Below are 17,164 nucleotides of genomic sequence, written 5' to 3'. Positions count from 1 at the left end.
ATGCAGATAAGAATGGGAGAGACGGGGGGAGACGTACAGAGGAGAGGCATTATCTCTAGAATTTTTGAAGAGTCCTAAAACACGCACACGTTCCACTGCTCCTCCCTCTCCCTGGCTACCCTCTTTATCCCCCAGAGGGGGTCTCGGGAGTCTTCTGACAACAAGAAGTTCTAGGATCCACACAACAAAGAGAAAGCTCTGCATTTAAGCCTCCACCTGGTGTCAACCCCCCGCATGTACTCAGTCGCCTTCTTACGGACGCCCGAACGAGTGTCTGTTTCCCAGGTGACTGGAGAGATTTAGAGAGATGGAGCCCCTTTCTCGATGTGAGTTCTGCCAACACTGGGATTTGAATTAGAATCTTGATCCGATTCCCTGTCTGACTCTCTGCTCTGCTGGGGTATTTCCCAAGTTGCTGGGGAACCTTTCCTTTCCTGCCAGGAGCAATAGCCACCCCACCCCCCCGCCGCCCCCGGGTCCCTGGGTGGCACCGTGCACCCTTGGGACTGAACGTCAGCTTTGCACCCTGTTCAGAAGTCACCGGTGCGTCGCGGAGCCCTCCACACTCCTTGCTCCGGTTCCCGTGGTGTCCTTACAAAAACCGCTATGCGTTTTTTCTAAAAACAATGCCGTGCGTTCTTACACTGAAGGCAGCTTTAAAAAAAAAAAAAAATCGATTGCACTGATAGACTCAGATTTTTTAAAAACTAAATTATCTTGATATTTTAGCTTTTTAACTCTAAGCAAAGAACTGCGTGAATATGATGGTTGGCGTTTGCTACGTAAGATATTGTTTTAAAAGTTTCTGACGTGAAGTCTAGCGCTGTTTCCTTTGAACTACGTCGATGTCAACGGGGTTACGAATAGCGGGAATTTATCTTCCAGTAAAGTTTTTTAAAAATCAGAAATAGTGACTTATAAACGTCTGACTTCCTGAGTCCTCGTCCTTCTGCCTCATCCCTACGCCCTTAATTGGGTTCTTTTTCACATATAGAAAGCATGGGGGGTGGGGGGTGCTGTCCGAGAATGTGTCTTTCTGAACGCTAAGAATAAAGGAGACGTCGGAACTGAAACTATAGGGGAGAAAGACATCAAAGAAAAGGCGCAGCTAATGCATCAAGAACCCACGTTGATGGGGCTCCTCCGCTCCCCGAGCCCGCAGCCACATGCACGCCGTCTCCCCAGCCCAGGGGCCATCTGTGCAGCGACAGTAAGCAGACTCAGCCCGTCACCATTGCACAGGGCACGTGCTCCCCAGGGAAGAGCTAGGGACAGGCACCACCAAACGTGCACTGTGTGCATCACGGGGGGGATCCGGACGGCGAGCCTGGCAAAAACTTAGCCTTGTCTTGCGAAAACACCAGCTCTCCAAAGAGACGAGCTCGTTCAACCAGTGGGCTGGCGGGTGCATGCTTAACCTACTTAAAGCAAAGCTGAGTTTTAATACATCTTCTTTCAAATAGCCTTTTTTCCTGGTGATGAAATGAATGCATCCGAAGTGTAGAAATACTGGAAAATTCAGAAAAGTAGAAAGAAGAAATAAAAGCCACTTGAGCTCTTGCCACCCAGAGACTACAGGGGACAACGTAAAGAAGGAATTTAAATCCCCACGTGTTGGTTCCACCTCCACCTTCTGGGAAGAACCGTCACTGTTGGTGTGTGTCCTGTATTCTTCTAGAAATGCACACAGGAATAAACAGCTTACATAAATGGGCCCAAACATGCTGTTTTCAAGCGTTCCGTCTTTATTGTCAGTGTGATAAGAATGTCCAGAACTGTATCTCTATGGCATGATTTTAATAGCTTCTCAGTAAGGAATGTCTCCAATCACCAGAAACCTGTTTTGTAAAATATATCTGTGTATTTGTTTAAAAGGGGAGGAAGTCTAGAAGAATATACACTTTAATGAGAAGAGGGACTTATTTTCTGCTTTGTACTTTTCTGTATTTTTTTTTCAATAATCACACTCTTCAAAATAACCAGAGCTAATATTGTGCTGTATTCATTTTTTTTTAAAGATTTTATTTATTTGAGAAAGAGCACAAGAGACCACGAGCAGGGGGAGAGGGAGAAGCAGGCTCCCTGCTGAGCAGGGAGCCCAACACGGGGCTTGATCCCAGGACCCTGGGATCATGAGATCATGACCTGAGCCAAAGGCAGATAGATGCCTAACTGAGCCACCCAGGCACCTCTTGTGCTGTATTTCTTAACAATTTTTAAAAGTATATTTTAAAACATCATTAGAATCATGCCGTGTGTAGGGGTTTTGCCTCCTGATTCAATCACCTGATGGCATCCAGTGGATTTTTTGCCTGTATCACAAACGGCTGCACGATAGTTGTTCATGTGACGATGCTATGATTTTTTTGTGTATTGTTTCCAATTTTTCACATTGTCAGGCTGTAATGAACAGTTGTGCCCCTGAATTATTTTGTTTCCCCGTCTGAATGCTCCTCAGGATGCATTCTTGGAAGGATGGTCACCAGGTCAGAAGGTGTAAAATTTTTAAAGCTCTGGTTGCATATGAACAGACTGGCTTTAAGAATTTCTACTCCTTTATACTATCAAATAAGCTTTTGCTCCTAATAAAATGGGTGCTGTAGATAACTCTTACTGTCTTCTTTAATTTTAAAGTGGATCTTTTAGTTCTTTTCTTAGAAATACTTATGAAGGGGTGGCTCAGTCGGTTAAGCGTCTGCCTTCAGCCCAGGTCATGATCCCAGAGTCCTGGGATCGAGCCCCATGTCGGGCTCTCTGCTCAGCGGGAGGCCTGCTTCTCCCTCTCCCACTCCCACTGCTTGTATTCTTGCTCTCTGTCAAATAAATACTTAAAATCTTTTTTTAAAAAGAGGAATATTCATGAAGAATTAATTACTGATATTATATCTAAGCATAAAGACTGGGCTTTTTTTTTTTTTTTGCCAGAATTTTTCAGAATAATTTTTAAGGGTAACCAATCATCTTAAAGAAAAGTTTTAAAATAAAGGAAAAAATGAGGTGCCTGGGTGGCGCAGTCGTTAAGTGTTTGGCTCAGAGCGTGATCCCGGCGTTATGGGATCGAGCCCCATGTCAGGCTCTTCCACTGGCAGCCTGCTTCTTCCTCTCCCACTCCCCCTGCTTGTGTTCCCTTTCTCGCTGGCTGTCTCTCTCTCTGTCAAATAAATAAATAAAACCTTTAAAAAAAAGTAAAATAAAGGAAAAAAGCATCCGAATTAGGCCTGATAAATAATAAATAAAGCCTAAATAAATCTCATTCCCTCCATTTTCTATGAATTTTACATAGTTAGAATAAAAGTATGTGTAGTTTTTGTATATGGCTTTTTTTTATTTAGCAGAGTGTTGCAAACATTTCTTCCCACATACTCTTCACAACTACCATATTATCATTTTTAATTATTTGTGAATTATTCCGTTGACTTTGCCTACCACAATGTACTCAACATTCCCCTGTTGAACACTTAGGGTATTTCCACATTTTTACTTTTATAGCACTGGGTGAATGTGGACTGTTTCCTAAGGTTTGAATCCCCAAGTGGATCGACTGGGTCTGAACTTAAATTGTTGTTCATTCCGAATTTTCACACAGGTTCCTACTGGCCTGTCTTCTAGCTGAGTCTTAATTCTTGAAGCTTTATTCCAACCACCTGGTGAAATTCAGGACGTTCCCGTTGGTAGGGCACCCACTTGGTGCTGTGATGTCCTCAGGAACCAAACGGGTCACATTTGCAAAGGGACCCTTCGGGGTCTGGATGTTTCAGACTCAGGAGCAGAGGAGAAAGACGGAGCACGTTTCCCTCAAGCCCCCTTGGCAAACTGGAGGGAATGCACTGAGCTGCCAGCCACAGAAACCTCTCATTCCACAGCCTTCGAAAACGAGGAAAGAAAATCCACAGCTGCAGGGACCCGATCGTTCTGGAACCCCCTCCTTTTTTTTTCTTTTTTCTGTTTCCTTTTGTGAGAATATCATCAGCTCGGGATGGAAAGGCATTTATGGTGTCTCCTTTCTGCTAAAGCAAACTCCAGCGACTTCATTTTCAGAAATGCAAAATTCGTGAAGTTCATAAATGCCTCTTTGTTGACCATGAGCCGTGTGGTTTGGCCCCCAGAGTTATCTCAGATAGCGCAAATAAATCTGGCGGCCTCTGCTTGTCTCCAACTGAGCATTACCTCCCTCCCCCGTTGTCCCCTCCTTGCAGAAATTTCCTCTTGGCCTTCAGCTGCACAAACTCTGTCTTCTCATCAATATGCCCTGTTAACTGTTGCCAAACCTCCAGCAGTTGAGTGCATATGTTCCCTTAATCATTTCTCTTTGTTCTAGAAATCTGTGTTTGGTTTGTAAACCTCCCCCACCCCCTCGCCTAATTCCACCATCACCATCACTGGCTATAGACATGACTGTCTACAAGTTTATTTAAAGAACATCCTAGATGGCCTGCCACCGAGAGAGCTTTTGCAATCTGCTCCCAACGTGCTAAATCATCCCCCGCCCTCTCCCCTAGAAAAGTGTGTTAGCTGCTACCCGCAGCCCTCAGACCCCAGGTGAGGGGTTGCCGGAACTTTCTGGAAAGCATGAGGCTCCAAGAAGACAGTGTTACCTCCCCTCGTGGACAAAGATTCCTTCTCTGTTTTCCGCTGGTCCACCCCAAGAAAAGGACGCTTTATTCTTGGAGCCCAACAGTGTATAGGAACAGTCTCAATGGGTTATTCATGGTGTCCAAGAGAAATACTTCTGGAGCTGTGCTTCTTGTACGATGGAAGTGGGCTTGGCACGCGGATGGCGGGCGGCCTGCTCGCTGGGAATGCCCTATTGCCTGTCGGACCCACTGGCCCCCGCCCGACGTGGCCAGGTTCCTGTTAGCAAGTGAAGGGTTCTTCTGGGATGCTTGTGACCCGGGGCTGCACACACTAGTGCCCAGCTCTGCGGTGCACAGGGAGGCGCTGTGTTGTTGCTGTCTGCTTTCAAGTATGTTCCTTCTCTTACCCTTCGTAGAGTCCCACCCCCTGCCCAGAGCCCCGAGAGCAGCTGAAGAACTACTGGAGAGTGGTCTTTCTTCAGGGCCCTTGCTCCTTGGCACGGTGTGGGGGGGGGGGGTGTGCTGTGGAACCCTGGAAACCGTTATTGGAAGCGACCTACAAATACCATCTCTCCATCCTCCCTCCCCCGCCTCTTCCCTCCCCCAAAAGTATTTCAGAGAGTCCCCAGCAGCTGCACGGACAGTGGACCAACCTGATTTTTGCTCTGTTTAATAAATCCTACCATGAACCATGCCCACTCAGTACCTGGTCAGCAACTTCTGGAAATGCAGAGGAAAGCCTTCCTAACACGGAGTTAAAATATGTAGAGAGTAGCTGGGAGGAAATTCTCGGTGTGAGGGATTTTTTTCCGCCTTTCCTTTTCTGAAGGGGAAAAAAAAAAAGGTGAATGTTGACTCATTTGGTGGAGATATAAGGCACTTTTCTACCTATCCCCAAAGGGAAGTTTGCGTTCTTTTCAATGAAACCATTTTAAAAGCAGAACTTAAGTCTAAAATGATCCAAGGTTCTCCGACTTCTCAGAAGGTGTAGATTTATTTACTATAGTTAAAACATAATTAGTTCTCAGGGGATAGTGTATCTTTTAAACGGCTTTATTGCCACCATATTGACTTTCTGAATAATCAGAAACTTCTGTTATGATTATGTTCTAGTGCTCGGACAGAAACGCACCGTAAGTAGAAACAAATGTCAGGAACTGCTAGTTGCCACTCGGAGAAGGGACACCGCATCAGAGGGGGAAGAAAGCACTTCTCCATCGGATATTCCAAAGAAATAGAATTGAACAACGTCCTAAGTGAGCTAACAGCTCAGGCGGGCATCCATGCTTCCCCCACCCCAACCTTTTTTGATTCAGTGGTGTTTTCTTCATCTCTTCTCCTTCGTTACCACTACAGACGCTGGGAATGGGGTCAGTATCCCTCAAAACGCAGGAAATGGCCCTTTTTCTTCCCCCCACACTCCCGCAGATGAGGGCAAACTGGGTCCTCCTTTCGTCTGAGCCGTGGGCTGTGCTGTCATGTTCCTGTTCTGGCTGACCAGTCTTTCCCACCGTTTGCAGGTTGATGTTTGAGATCCCGCAGGAAATGGGGTTAATAGCCATCGCAGTCCGCCAAACGCAGGGCAAAGGTCAGTCATCTTTTGTTATCCTTTCTGTTGTTCTGTTTTCTAAAATCTATGACTCTTGTGGCCAGATTGCCCATTGATTGCGTGTGCTGGTCGCAGAGAAGACTTGCGTTAGGAGCGAGCGCTTGTTTTCACACCCCGAAAATGGAGAAAGACAGAGGGAAATTGATCAGAAGACTGAGTCTTGGTAGAATTAAAGCTTTTTCTCGAATGGAGATGGTTATTAATCACTGGACATTCGCTGGGGATGGTTTTAACATTCCGTCACCTACATCTTGTAAATTCTTTCTGACACATTCTAGGCATTGCAGTGTGTGAATCGTTACTGTGTTATAGAGACGTTTATTTGCCCGAAGGTTCTCTGGGAGGTGCCTTCTGGGTCCTTGTTGAGTGTCCCGTGGAGAGCCCTTTCATCTACCAGCACGTACCCCAGCCGCACTGGAAATTCCGTGACCCATGGTCAGTGCCCCTTCACAGAGTGGCCACAGAGAAGCCAAGGGGTGCTCAGAGCTTCCACCACCTGCTGACCCTCGGAAACGGGAGCCTGCATCCTCCCAGAATCCGCTTGGGGTCCAACCGCAAGCAGACTCTGTGCTCAGTGGTCCTGCCGGAGGCACTTGGCCCCCGCCCCCGCCTGTGCCAGGCCAACCCAAACGTGCTTTTAACTCTCAGAGGCTCTTATGCCTTTCTCAGAAGGAGCAACGAAATAAGAAATCCACTGTTTTCCACTTCTTTCCTTTGAACACGTCTTTTGAACATAACTCAAAGAGAAAATTCATTTTATCCAAAGCTGGGGGGTGGGACTCAATACAGTGGTTAAAAAGAAAAGAACATTGAAGAACTTGGATTATACCTCTCATTTTGAGCATTTTATTTTCTTGACTTCTATTTTAGGAAAAATAACTCCGAGCGTTAATATCAGGGATTACTTTTTAAAGTCCACTGCCATTTTTTTCCTCCATATAACACTGAGATATAATTCACAGACGATATAGTTCCCCCAATTAAAGTATACAATTCTGGGGTTTTTAATGTATTCATAGGGTTGTGAGACCATCACCACAATATGGGTCACTTCTAAAATGTGACATCTGGGACCTCTCCTAAACCAGGACAGACCTGGCCCGGTTTCCCCACTGTCTCTGTCTTTGCCTGCATTACCAGATGGTGACAATTAAGCTGACAGTCGTGTTCAGACACTGTAGGACGTGGAATCATCAAAGCACAAATGATCTGCTCACTGAGGCAGAACACTCTGCTACTTACCAGAAACTCGTTCGCAACACAGCGTCAGACTTTAAAACGCTTCTCTGTTCTTGAGTTAACCCCAGAACCCCCAAGCGCCTTCGTCAGCGCGGGTTGATCGTACGTGTGGCTCTGAGTCCTGGGCCCATTTTCGGGCACCGTGTGCATCCATCCGACTGTTTCCTGACGGGCCTGTGTGTTCCAGGGCGAGGAGCGAATGCTTGGCTGAGCCCCATGGGATGCGCTCTGTTCACCCTGCTCATTTCCATCCCACTGAGATCCCAGCTGGGACAGAGGATCCCCTTCGTCCAGCATCTGATGTCCCTGGCCGTGGTGGAGGCGGTGAGGTCCATCCCTGAGTACCAGGTATGTGCGGTCCGCTCACCCTGCAAGCCCCGCCCCGCGTGCAGATCTCAGTGGGGGTCGGTGTGTGCATGTGTCCGAGGGACCGCTGCGCGTGGAGTGGCTGGCTGCTGTTGGCGAAGCTGGCGGCAGAGCGCTCCTGGTGTCTAAAAAGCACCGCCAGCTCTTAGCGTGGCTCCAGGCTCGCCAGGGTGGGTTTATTTCCCAGAATTCCCTTTCTGTGCTGCTGTCGGATTGCTCAGGCATCTTAGGGCAAGCCTCTGGGGGTTTTTTTTCCCTTTAACTGAGGCACAATGGACTGATGTACCACTGCTGTGTCTTCTGGTGAAAAGTCTTAGTGGATGGACCTCAACAACCCTCTCATTCCTGGTCTACATTTAGCACGGAGCTCCCCTCCTGTGGCTGCCCAGCTTCAAGGGGGGGGGGGGTCTGCTCCCCGCTGTAGGGACAGAGGTGCCTGCTTCATCATTACCATCAGTGTCAGTCAGTAAGGAGACAAGGAAGAGGGCGATTAATTCAGTTTTCCTGGATGAATTTCATGTGAATATAAAAAGGGGGTTCCTCCCCAGCCTCCCTCCCACCTACAGTTCTTGCGTCAGGCTGAGCACAATTATAGTATTAATTCCTGAGTGAGAGGCTAAGATCATGACTTTCAAACGGGCCTGTCCTCGTGTTTAACAGGACAAGGGTCCTCCCCTCCGACGTGGTCATGTCCCTATGGTCACCGTGTGTAGGACTGGGGTATGTGTTTCCCCAGTCACGTGGAGTCCCGGGCACGCACGCTGAACTGTGATGTTTATTACCAGCGTTCAGCATCCTTGCTCTCTGTATCCGAAGGGCCTGGGCTCGTCAGGCCATCACACACCTTCGCAGGTCAGCCCACAGCCCCTGCGCTAGACATTTTGCCTCATAGGAGGCAGCTGAGAAGATAAAGTTCTGTTGTGGGGTGAAATATTTTTAACCCTAGCAGTAGGTTCATTAGTCTTAGGAAAATAATTTAAAATTTAAAATTTATGTCGGGACTCCTGAGTGGCTCAGTCTGTGAAGTGTCTGCCTTCGGCTCAGGTCATGATCCCAGGGTCCTGGGATCGAGTTCCGCATCGGGCTCCCTGCTGGGCAGGGAGCCTGCTTCTCCCTCTCCCTCTGCTTGCCGCTCCCCCTGCTTGTGCTCGCTCTCTCTCTGACAAATAAATAAAGTCTTTTTTAAAAATTTAAAATTTAGGGGCGCCTGGGTGGCACAGAGGTTAAGCGTCTGCCTTCGGCTCAGGGCGTGATCCTGGCGATCTGGGATCGAGCCCCACATCAGGCTCTTCTGAGTATCCCGCTCATCTTCCTTTGAGCTGGACAACCTCTCCCGGCCCCTTTGTGTCCCGCGATTGCTTGACTAACGTGCAGGTTTTCCTTTAGGATATCAACCTACGAGTGAAGTGGCCCAACGATATTTATTACAGTGACCTCATGAAGCTTGGTGGAGTTCTGGTTAACTCGACACTTTTGGGAGAAACATTTTATATACTCATCGGTGAGTTGTGAAAGTCTTTCCTCCACATTTTTAGATGAATAAAAACAAAAATAAAAATGGTTTCTACATGGCTACCTTGAGGGGAGTGGATTATCATATGGGATTACTTTTTCTTTGAGCCTTGAGTTACAGAGCACAATATGTATGCAAAACAGGCCGGATTGGTTGAAAGCCTCTCCAGAGGTTCAGCGTTCCTGTCTATGGCCATGGAAACCGCCAGATCGGTACCACATCAGACAGGTTTTTTGTTGCACCTCTCCACACGCCGGCTTCTTGTTGAATTAGAAATGGTGAAAATAAACATTTAACATGCCATTTTGCCATTTTGTAATAAGAAAAAAAAGTTAATCTCAAAGATGAGTCTCCTGGTACTCTTGCATTCTTAATTGGACCTTCCCAGGCCTGGGAAAAGTTGCGTGGTTTTTGTTTTTTGTTTTTTTGTTTTTGTGGGGTTTTTTGACCTTCAGAAGAAGCTCCAGGCTGGTCAAGGTAGGGTGCAGAATCCCATTTCCCCTCAGCACATCCATAGCAGGCAAGGAGACAGATTCAGAAAGTGTTTCAGAAGTTCTTAGGCTCTGCTCATCCGAGGATCAGCTCCTCCCTGATGTCCAGGAGAACTTAGTGTTCAGAAATGAGGAATGGGCAGAAAACGTGTGATGAGGTGTCCGAAATCCCAGCCAAAAAGTGCAAAGCTTAAGTTTCCAGCTCTGTCACCAACTGGCAATATTATTCTGAACCAACTGCTTCCTAGCCTCCAAGCTCTGCTTCCCAGCCTCCAAGCTCTGCTTCCCATTTTTAAATGTGTCCACTAGACTAGATGCAGATATTCCGAAGTCGGGCCCCGAGATATCGAGGAGGTCCAGGCATGGCTTCTGTCAGTGTGGGGGAAAGGAAACATGTTCCTGTAGGGAGAATTCATGGCTTTTATTAAATTCTTAAGGCCCCAGGAGGTGATGGGGGAAAGGGGGTGTCTTTGGGGAAAGAATCAGGGTCCCCAACAGGGGTGCTCTCTGGTCCTTGCAAAGACGTAGCCTGAGTTGGCAGTGGTCAGTGCTGCTCTGTTCCCCAGGACTTTGAATTTTCTGAATATAGGGGAGATTTTTCAACACCATATGCACTTGATTGAATACTTACGCTCCGTACTGTGTGTGTTGTCGGAGGAACGAACGAACAGTTGTTGATTCTCCCCTGTTGCTGTAGTTACTTGTTTTTTTTTCCAGATGTAATTTACATTGCTTTGTATTTTAATAGCCAATATATTAAAAAAAAAAATCTGAGGCCTATCAATCCTTCCCTTCACACTGAAAATGGCTCAGAACGTTTACCAAAGAATACTGTTATTGTAAATGTCATCTTTCTATCTGAGGCGAGTATTTGGGGAATTTTTTTCTCAGAGGCACTGAAAACAAGAGCGTCTCACTGCTTAGTTCTTGCAGTATTTCATTCCTTATTGAAGACCTCTTTGAGGTTGATTCAGGGCCCTGTTGAAAACTGAGGTTTGGCTTCTTGAAGACTCTAACTCTCCCAGAGAGGATGATGGTATTAAGTAACAGCAGAGACAAGCCTGCTCAAACGCCATTGCTGGTCACTCCCTCTCCTGAAGCCCTGGGTTAGGAGCCCATAAAAGAGCCACGGAACACGGGTCGGCCCCTTGCCAACAGCGTAACCCTAGCACCAAAGACTTCCAAGGACAACGTATTAAAAGATGTGTTCTGGGGTTATGCCATGACCAAGGTTTGAAATCTCTGAATCCAGAGTTTACTCCTTAAGACCTGAGTGAAATTCTTTATTTTCAGCCATGTGTTTTGTTATTCAAGTCGGAAAAGAAACAAGAGACTTTCCTTCACAATGGGCTCAGTGCAGAGCGACTGTTCTTGGCGAGACCACGTGAAGCATTGTTTCCAAGGCCACTCCAAGGAGCTTTGCCCCAGTCATAGCTTCTGTTTAATGGAATTGAATCTGGCTGGTTTTTCTCCCCCAACCGATCCACAGCAAGGTTGGGGTGGTCGTAGCTTGAGCAAGGATAATAAAGGGACGTTTGGAAGGCAGATAGTCCCAAAGACATAAGTCGTTCATTTTTTTAAAGATTACTTATTTATTTGAGAGAGAGAGAGAGAGAGTGCGTGGGGAGTAGGGGCATAGGGAGAAGGAGAAAGAATGTTAAGCAGACTCTGTGCTGAGTGTAGAGCCCCACGTGGGGCTCGATCTCACGGCCCTGAGACCACAGCCTGAGCTGAAACCAAGAGTCAGACGCTCAGCTAACTGTGCCACCCAGGCGCCCCGATAAGTCATTCTTTAAGTGGCCAGAGATGATAAATTTGAAACGAGGGAAAGGAAGCAGGGAGTCGGGGATAAAGGCTGTAACTCCTTCCAGGTGGTTGGGAGGAACGTGCGATGCCATCAGTAGGTTGAGCCGCTCATGTTTTTCAACTGTTTTTGTGCAGGCTGTGGATTTAACGTGAGTAACAGTAACCCTACCATATGCATCAATGATCTTGTCGCAGAATACAATAAGCAACACAGGACAGAGCTGAAGCCCTTAAGAACCGACAGTCTCATCGCCAGAACTGTGACGGTGCTGGAGAAACTGATCGACACATTTCAGGACAAAGGGCCCAATGGCGTTCTTCCCCTTTATTATAAGTATTGGGTCCACAGGTCAGTGCTGGCCCGTCGTCATGCTTTTAAAATGTCTTTATTAAGTGAGTAGTTCAGTATCTTAAAACAAGAGACTAAGCACAGGTCTAGATAATTGCCTTTTTAAAAAGATTTATTTATTTTAGAGCGCGTGAGCAGGGGGAGGTGCAGGGGGAGAGGGGGCCTCAGGCAGACTGCACCTCGCACGGAGCTCAGTGCGGGGCTCGATCCCACGACCCCGACATTACGACCTGAGCTGACACCAAGAGTTGGACGCTTAACCGACCTCACCACTTAGGTGCCCCTAGATAATTATTTTTTTGCCTTTCTGATGGAGAAAACTGGTGTCCACCACATTGAGCAAGTTACCATCAGCAACACCAGGAGGAACCGGCATCCGGTGCCTGCTGGTGGGATGCTGTGGGAAGGACACAACCTCACCCGAGAGTTTTCCAGCGTGTTTAAGCAGACCCTAACATGAGGAAACAGACACACGTTAAATTGTAGAACATTCTAGATAACAACAGTTTTCAAAGTGAGATCCCCCAGGGGGCGGTAGCACCCTCACCTGGGAACTCGTGAGAAATGCGCAGGCTCAGGCTGCACCCTGGGCCTCCTAAATCAGGAACTCGGAGGCTGGCTGAACGTTCGCGTCGTAACACGTGCGCCCGCAGCACGGTGAACACCAACAGGCCTCAACCGCCTCAAGCGTCCTTGTGTTCAAACCCAAAATAAAAAGAAGGTCGGAGATTTGTTTGAGATTAAAGAGGCATGACAACTAAATGCAAAATGGGATTCATAATTAGATCCTGGATGGGAGGAAATGGCCACAGACGATATTAATGGGACAATGGGGAAATTTAAACATGAACTGTATACTAGATGTTATTATATGGAGATGAGATTTCCTGAGGGTGGTAATGGTATTCGGGTTTTGTGGGAGACTGTTCTTAGGAGGTGCATGCTGAAGTATTTAAGTATAAAGTGTCACGACGCCTATTTTTAAATGCCAGCAGAAAGGCATGCGTGTGTGCATGAAGAGAAAGAGCGAGTATGGAAAACGTTATCAGTTGGTGTAAAGATAAGTGAAGGGGGATTCTGGGGGTCGTTGTCCTATTCAACTTTTCTGTAGGTTTAAAATCCTTCCAAATAAAAATGCGTGGCTGGGGGGGGCAGGGGTGGACCCTGTATTTTAAAAGCTATTTAACAAGGATGTAACTCAACAGATACATTTGGAAAATATTAAAAGAAGCAGCTTTAGAGTGGGTTTAACTTGACTTTGATGGTACCCAGCTTCGTTGTAGAAAATCTGCTTTCCAACGCAGCTTCTTCCCCCGCAGTCTCAGCCCAAACTCCTAGAATGGCACAGTGGTTCTTCAGAGTGCCACAGGGCGGGGAAGTGGGGCAAATCCTCATCCGGGTGATCGGAGTTAGGAGAAAGGCCACGCTCCCTGTTGGAATTTCCATCACCCCGATTCTTCTAGTAGTTAGCAAAACAGTTCCTGCGGGACCAGTGAAAGTCAGAGCATTTGATCTCGCCCACCCCTCCCCTGCCAGAGGGGTGAGTCCTTAGCAACCTGTCCCCAGACACTGCATTACCTTTCCCACCGACCCTCTGCTCTTCTTCCCGTACAGCGGCCAACGGGTCCGCCTGGGAAGCCTCGAGGGGCCAGAGGTGTGGCTAGTCGGCCTGGATGACTCCGGGTTCCTTCAGGTCCAGCAGGAGGACGGCAAGGTGGTGACCGTGCATCCCGACGGCAACTCCTTCGACATGCTGAGAAACCTGATCGTCCCCAAACAGCAGTAGCAGGGCCTGGGACCTGCGTGCGGCCTGCCTGGGGCCGCCGGACAGCGGGAGGGCCACCGCAGCCAGCATTCCAGTTCATTCCTGCCGCCTTTCCTCGCCCGAGGATCTGGAAAATGGATTTAGAGCTGTAGGCGAAGGTGGCCTCCCTCCCGTTCATCTGCTGAATTCCTTCATGTTGTTCTGTCTGCTGCCATTTTTCTTGGCGTTTGCAGACGTTCTGGGGTGGAGGGATGACAAGCGGAAGATTTAGTTCAGGTGAAACACCGCCACAGGTGTGAAATCCTTCTCCCCTCTTGGGCTCGGATGTGTGTTGATTGGCCAAAAAAAAAAAAAGTTTTTATTTTGGAAAACAGCAATGGAATAATTCAGATGTTTCCCCGGTAGCGGAGACCTTCACTCCCAGACTATTAAAAAACAGATAAAAAAAAAAGCTTCCAGGCCCAGGCCGGCCATGAGGTAGAGGTTTGGTGACCCCGTTTATGAGCATTCAGGGAGGCGTTTTCTTAGAGGAACATGCATTGGCACTTGGTCGTTGTTCTGTTTGTTTGCTAATAAGAAAAGAGACGGTAGACTCGTGAGCGTTAAGTCTGGGCCCGGTGGTTTGAGGGTGTCCCTGGTGTGGTTGCAGTGACCTTGTAGAGGAGATCGGTTACTTACTTCGACATTAATTTATGAGCTCTCTTTTCCTAAGTGAACTCATGGCAGATTCTGAAGGGACGGGATCAAGTTCAAGATCCTTAAGGCGTTGATTAGTCCTCGTGTGCGTGTGGGGTGGATGATTGGGCCCTAACAGCTGGAGACGAAGACTCAGGCATATACCACACACGAGGGAGGATTTGGAGCTTCTAAGCCCGTGGTGGGCTCGCTTTGAAATCTGGAGCATTCCTGAAAGACCCTTTGGTGCACAGAATGTAGCAGTACGTGGCATTTATTTGTTAAGTCGTAATTTTTTTGCCCCCCTTTCTCTAAATTGCCAAGAACAAAATGCAGCTGATACGGAACCACCGTCATTTAAGAGGGTGTGTGCGCGTGTGTGTGCGTGTGCGTGCGTGTGTGTGTGTGTGCGCGCGTGTGTGCGTGTGTGCGCGTGTGCGTGCGCGTGTGTGCGCGTACGCGTGCGTGTGTGTGCGTGCGTGCATGTGTGTGTGCGTGTGTGTGTGTGTGCGTGTGTGTGTGTGTGTGAAGCTTTAAAAAGAAGACTTCAAGATCTGATGCCCTGAAAGTCTCCCTGGAGAACAAAAGAAAGGAAACCTTTTGATATGCGTTTGCGATCTCCAGATGCACTCCATGCTTTCTCCACGTCACTGCTGTCTCTGAACTTGTGAATCACACACGTTCCTTTTCAGCCTTAGAAGGCCAATTTTTTGCCCACTCTTTTCCCTTCCTGCCAGTCCCAACTGAAATTAGTGGAAAGAAAACTCGATGGAGCTCTCGGCTTTGAACAGAATCCCCTCATTGAACACTAGCACCAGCTTGACCCAGCTTTCCCCAGTCAGGCCAATTCCAGAAACTCAGTGGTTTTCAGTATAAAATCTGCCTACCTTTAGCCAGGCACAGGCAGCGCCATAGGAAGGGGGGAAATAGCGTGTTTAGTTTAGTACACCACCCCAATATGTGCTTTTTGGAAATGGAACTTTAAAAGAACTTAAGAAGTAATTTTTGCAAATAAGGCTTCCGTTAGAATTACTTTTCTCCAAAAAAAAAAAAAAAAAAAAAAAATTGCTCTCTCCTATGTGTCCAAGTCTTCTTTTGGAACTAGTGACAAGTTTCAATAAAAGTCCACAGCACCCCAAAATCACCAAATGGACTCACCCTGGAGAGAGGGCATCTGCAAAATATCATCAGGAGGAAAGATCTCCAGGCTAATGTTGCAAGTTTCATTTCTCAAAGTTTGTAACATAAGGCAAGTCATCTCTCAGAGCTGCCATTGTTACTGTTTGAATTTCTTTGGGGGGTTCTTTAATGAAAAACATGCAATGTTTTGTTTTAAGCTGAAGTCCCATTCTAGACAGTTCTGCTTTTGGGGGGGAAATGTTATCATTTAATTTCCTTTCTGTAAATTAAAACTAATGACGTGTGGCCGTGTCAGTGCAGATGGAGATGATCCGGGCATGCCGCTTGGCCTCTGTGCTTTCAAGACTGTTTCTTGCTTGTGCTGCCGCACAGTTGTCTTGGGGGAGACAAAATAGACTTGAAGCAGATGCTACGTTTTCCGTAAACCCGATCTTGCCTCCTACGAACCAAAGACTTTTGAAATTCGGCTTCATCTAGAAGAGCTGAATGAAAGCATCTTCCTTAGAGCTGTTCGCGTTGGGGAAATTACCTGCCTGCCGCTCTACCCTCATGGCTCGGGGGCCTTTGCGCGCCTGGCAATCTCGGATCTCGAGGAGCTTTAAAGTCTTAACAGAAACGTTGCATGTTCTTCATAATCTTTAAAACACGGCAGCTGAACTCAGGATTGGCATGCGCTTCCAGGGCCTGGATTTGCTCGCAAGTTCAGAGGCCGCGCCGCGAGCCTCTTCCTGGTTATGTCAAAAAAAAAAAAAAAAAAGCAAGACCTCCTCGCTTCCGGGCTGGCCGCAGATTTCAGGGGAAGCCCTGGGAAAGCGCCCCCTGAATGTGCACAAGGAAGTTTCCCCTCGTATACATTTTTTTTCCAAAAGGCCTTCCGGTGGCCCCTACCGAAGCAGCGCCCCTTGACCCTGGGCGAAGTAGCAGGATTCGTGTCTGGTCCGAAACAGTCGGTGGGGGGCGCTCCTGCAGACTTTGCCCGATGTGGGAATAAGTGGGCCGATGGGGGGAGGGCGCACAAGCCCAGGTGGGGGGAGCATGCAGCCTCCAGACCCCGGGCCCCTCACCTACCCCCGCGGGGGTGGCCTCTGTGGTTGCCCCTGCCCTGGAGCCTGGGAAGCGGGGGAGAAGCCAGCCTCCTCCAGCGGCTTCAGAATGCAGCAGGGGACGTTTTCGGCTTGCATTCGGGAAGGTCTGCTTGCTCTTAACAGGCAGCACGCGGAGAATCCTTATTCCTGGGTTATGACTATGCACATCTGAAATTTTAAAAAGCGTAAGCCTTCGCATTTGTACCTTTTCCAAGAATCGTCTCAGAAAAGTAATTACTTTAAGCCAATGCCTGTAAGAAGCAAGTCTACCAAAATAAACTTCAAGATTTTCTGTACAGTTTGGGCTCCTTGTGATTTTGACCGCAAATTTCATTTTTGAAAATAGGCAACTACTCTTCGTTACAGAATTTTTATTCATATTTAAACATTTTTACAAAATAAATAGTTTTACATAGTAAGGAAAATGTATGTATTTCTAAGTATTGAGAAGTCGGGTGCTTTTTTGGTTGTTTTTGATTTATTTTTGACAAATGTATTATGTGTCATACAAAAGAGAAATCTTATTACTCCAAAGAGTGAAAGTTAGCAAAA

The 17,164-nt window shown here is 47.4% G+C and overlaps 1 protein-coding gene across 6 annotated transcripts in view; it reads left to right on the top strand.

The window, feature by feature from the left end:
• HLCS (holocarboxylase synthetase) overlaps positions 1-16,909 on the top strand; it is a 208,327-nt gene extending 191,418 nt beyond the window's left edge. For all 6 annotated transcript variants that reach the window (XM_044390597.3, XM_044390535.3, XM_044390567.3 and 3 more), the window contains 5 exons: positions 6,095-6,162; positions 7,610-7,770; positions 9,175-9,289; positions 11,734-11,947; positions 13,562-16,909. In XM_044390597.3, coding sequence (XP_044246532.1) covers positions 6,095-6,162; positions 7,610-7,770; positions 9,175-9,289; positions 11,734-11,947; positions 13,562-13,733 — 730 coding nt within the window. In that variant the 3' untranslated portion in view covers positions 13,734-16,909. The remainder of the gene's footprint in view (positions 1-6,094; positions 6,163-7,609; positions 7,771-9,174; positions 9,290-11,733; positions 11,948-13,561) is intronic.
• Positions 16,910-17,164: the final 255 nt, after the last annotated feature.

Source organism: Ursus arctos, unplaced genomic scaffold (assembly GCF_023065955.2).
Source record: "Ursus arctos isolate Adak ecotype North America unplaced genomic scaffold, UrsArc2.0 scaffold_4, whole genome shotgun sequence".
NCBI classification, from domain to species: domain Eukaryota; kingdom Metazoa; phylum Chordata; class Mammalia; order Carnivora; family Ursidae; genus Ursus; species Ursus arctos.
The sequence above is the reverse complement of the archived record's forward strand: the minus strand, read 5'-3'. Positions and strand labels throughout refer to the sequence as shown.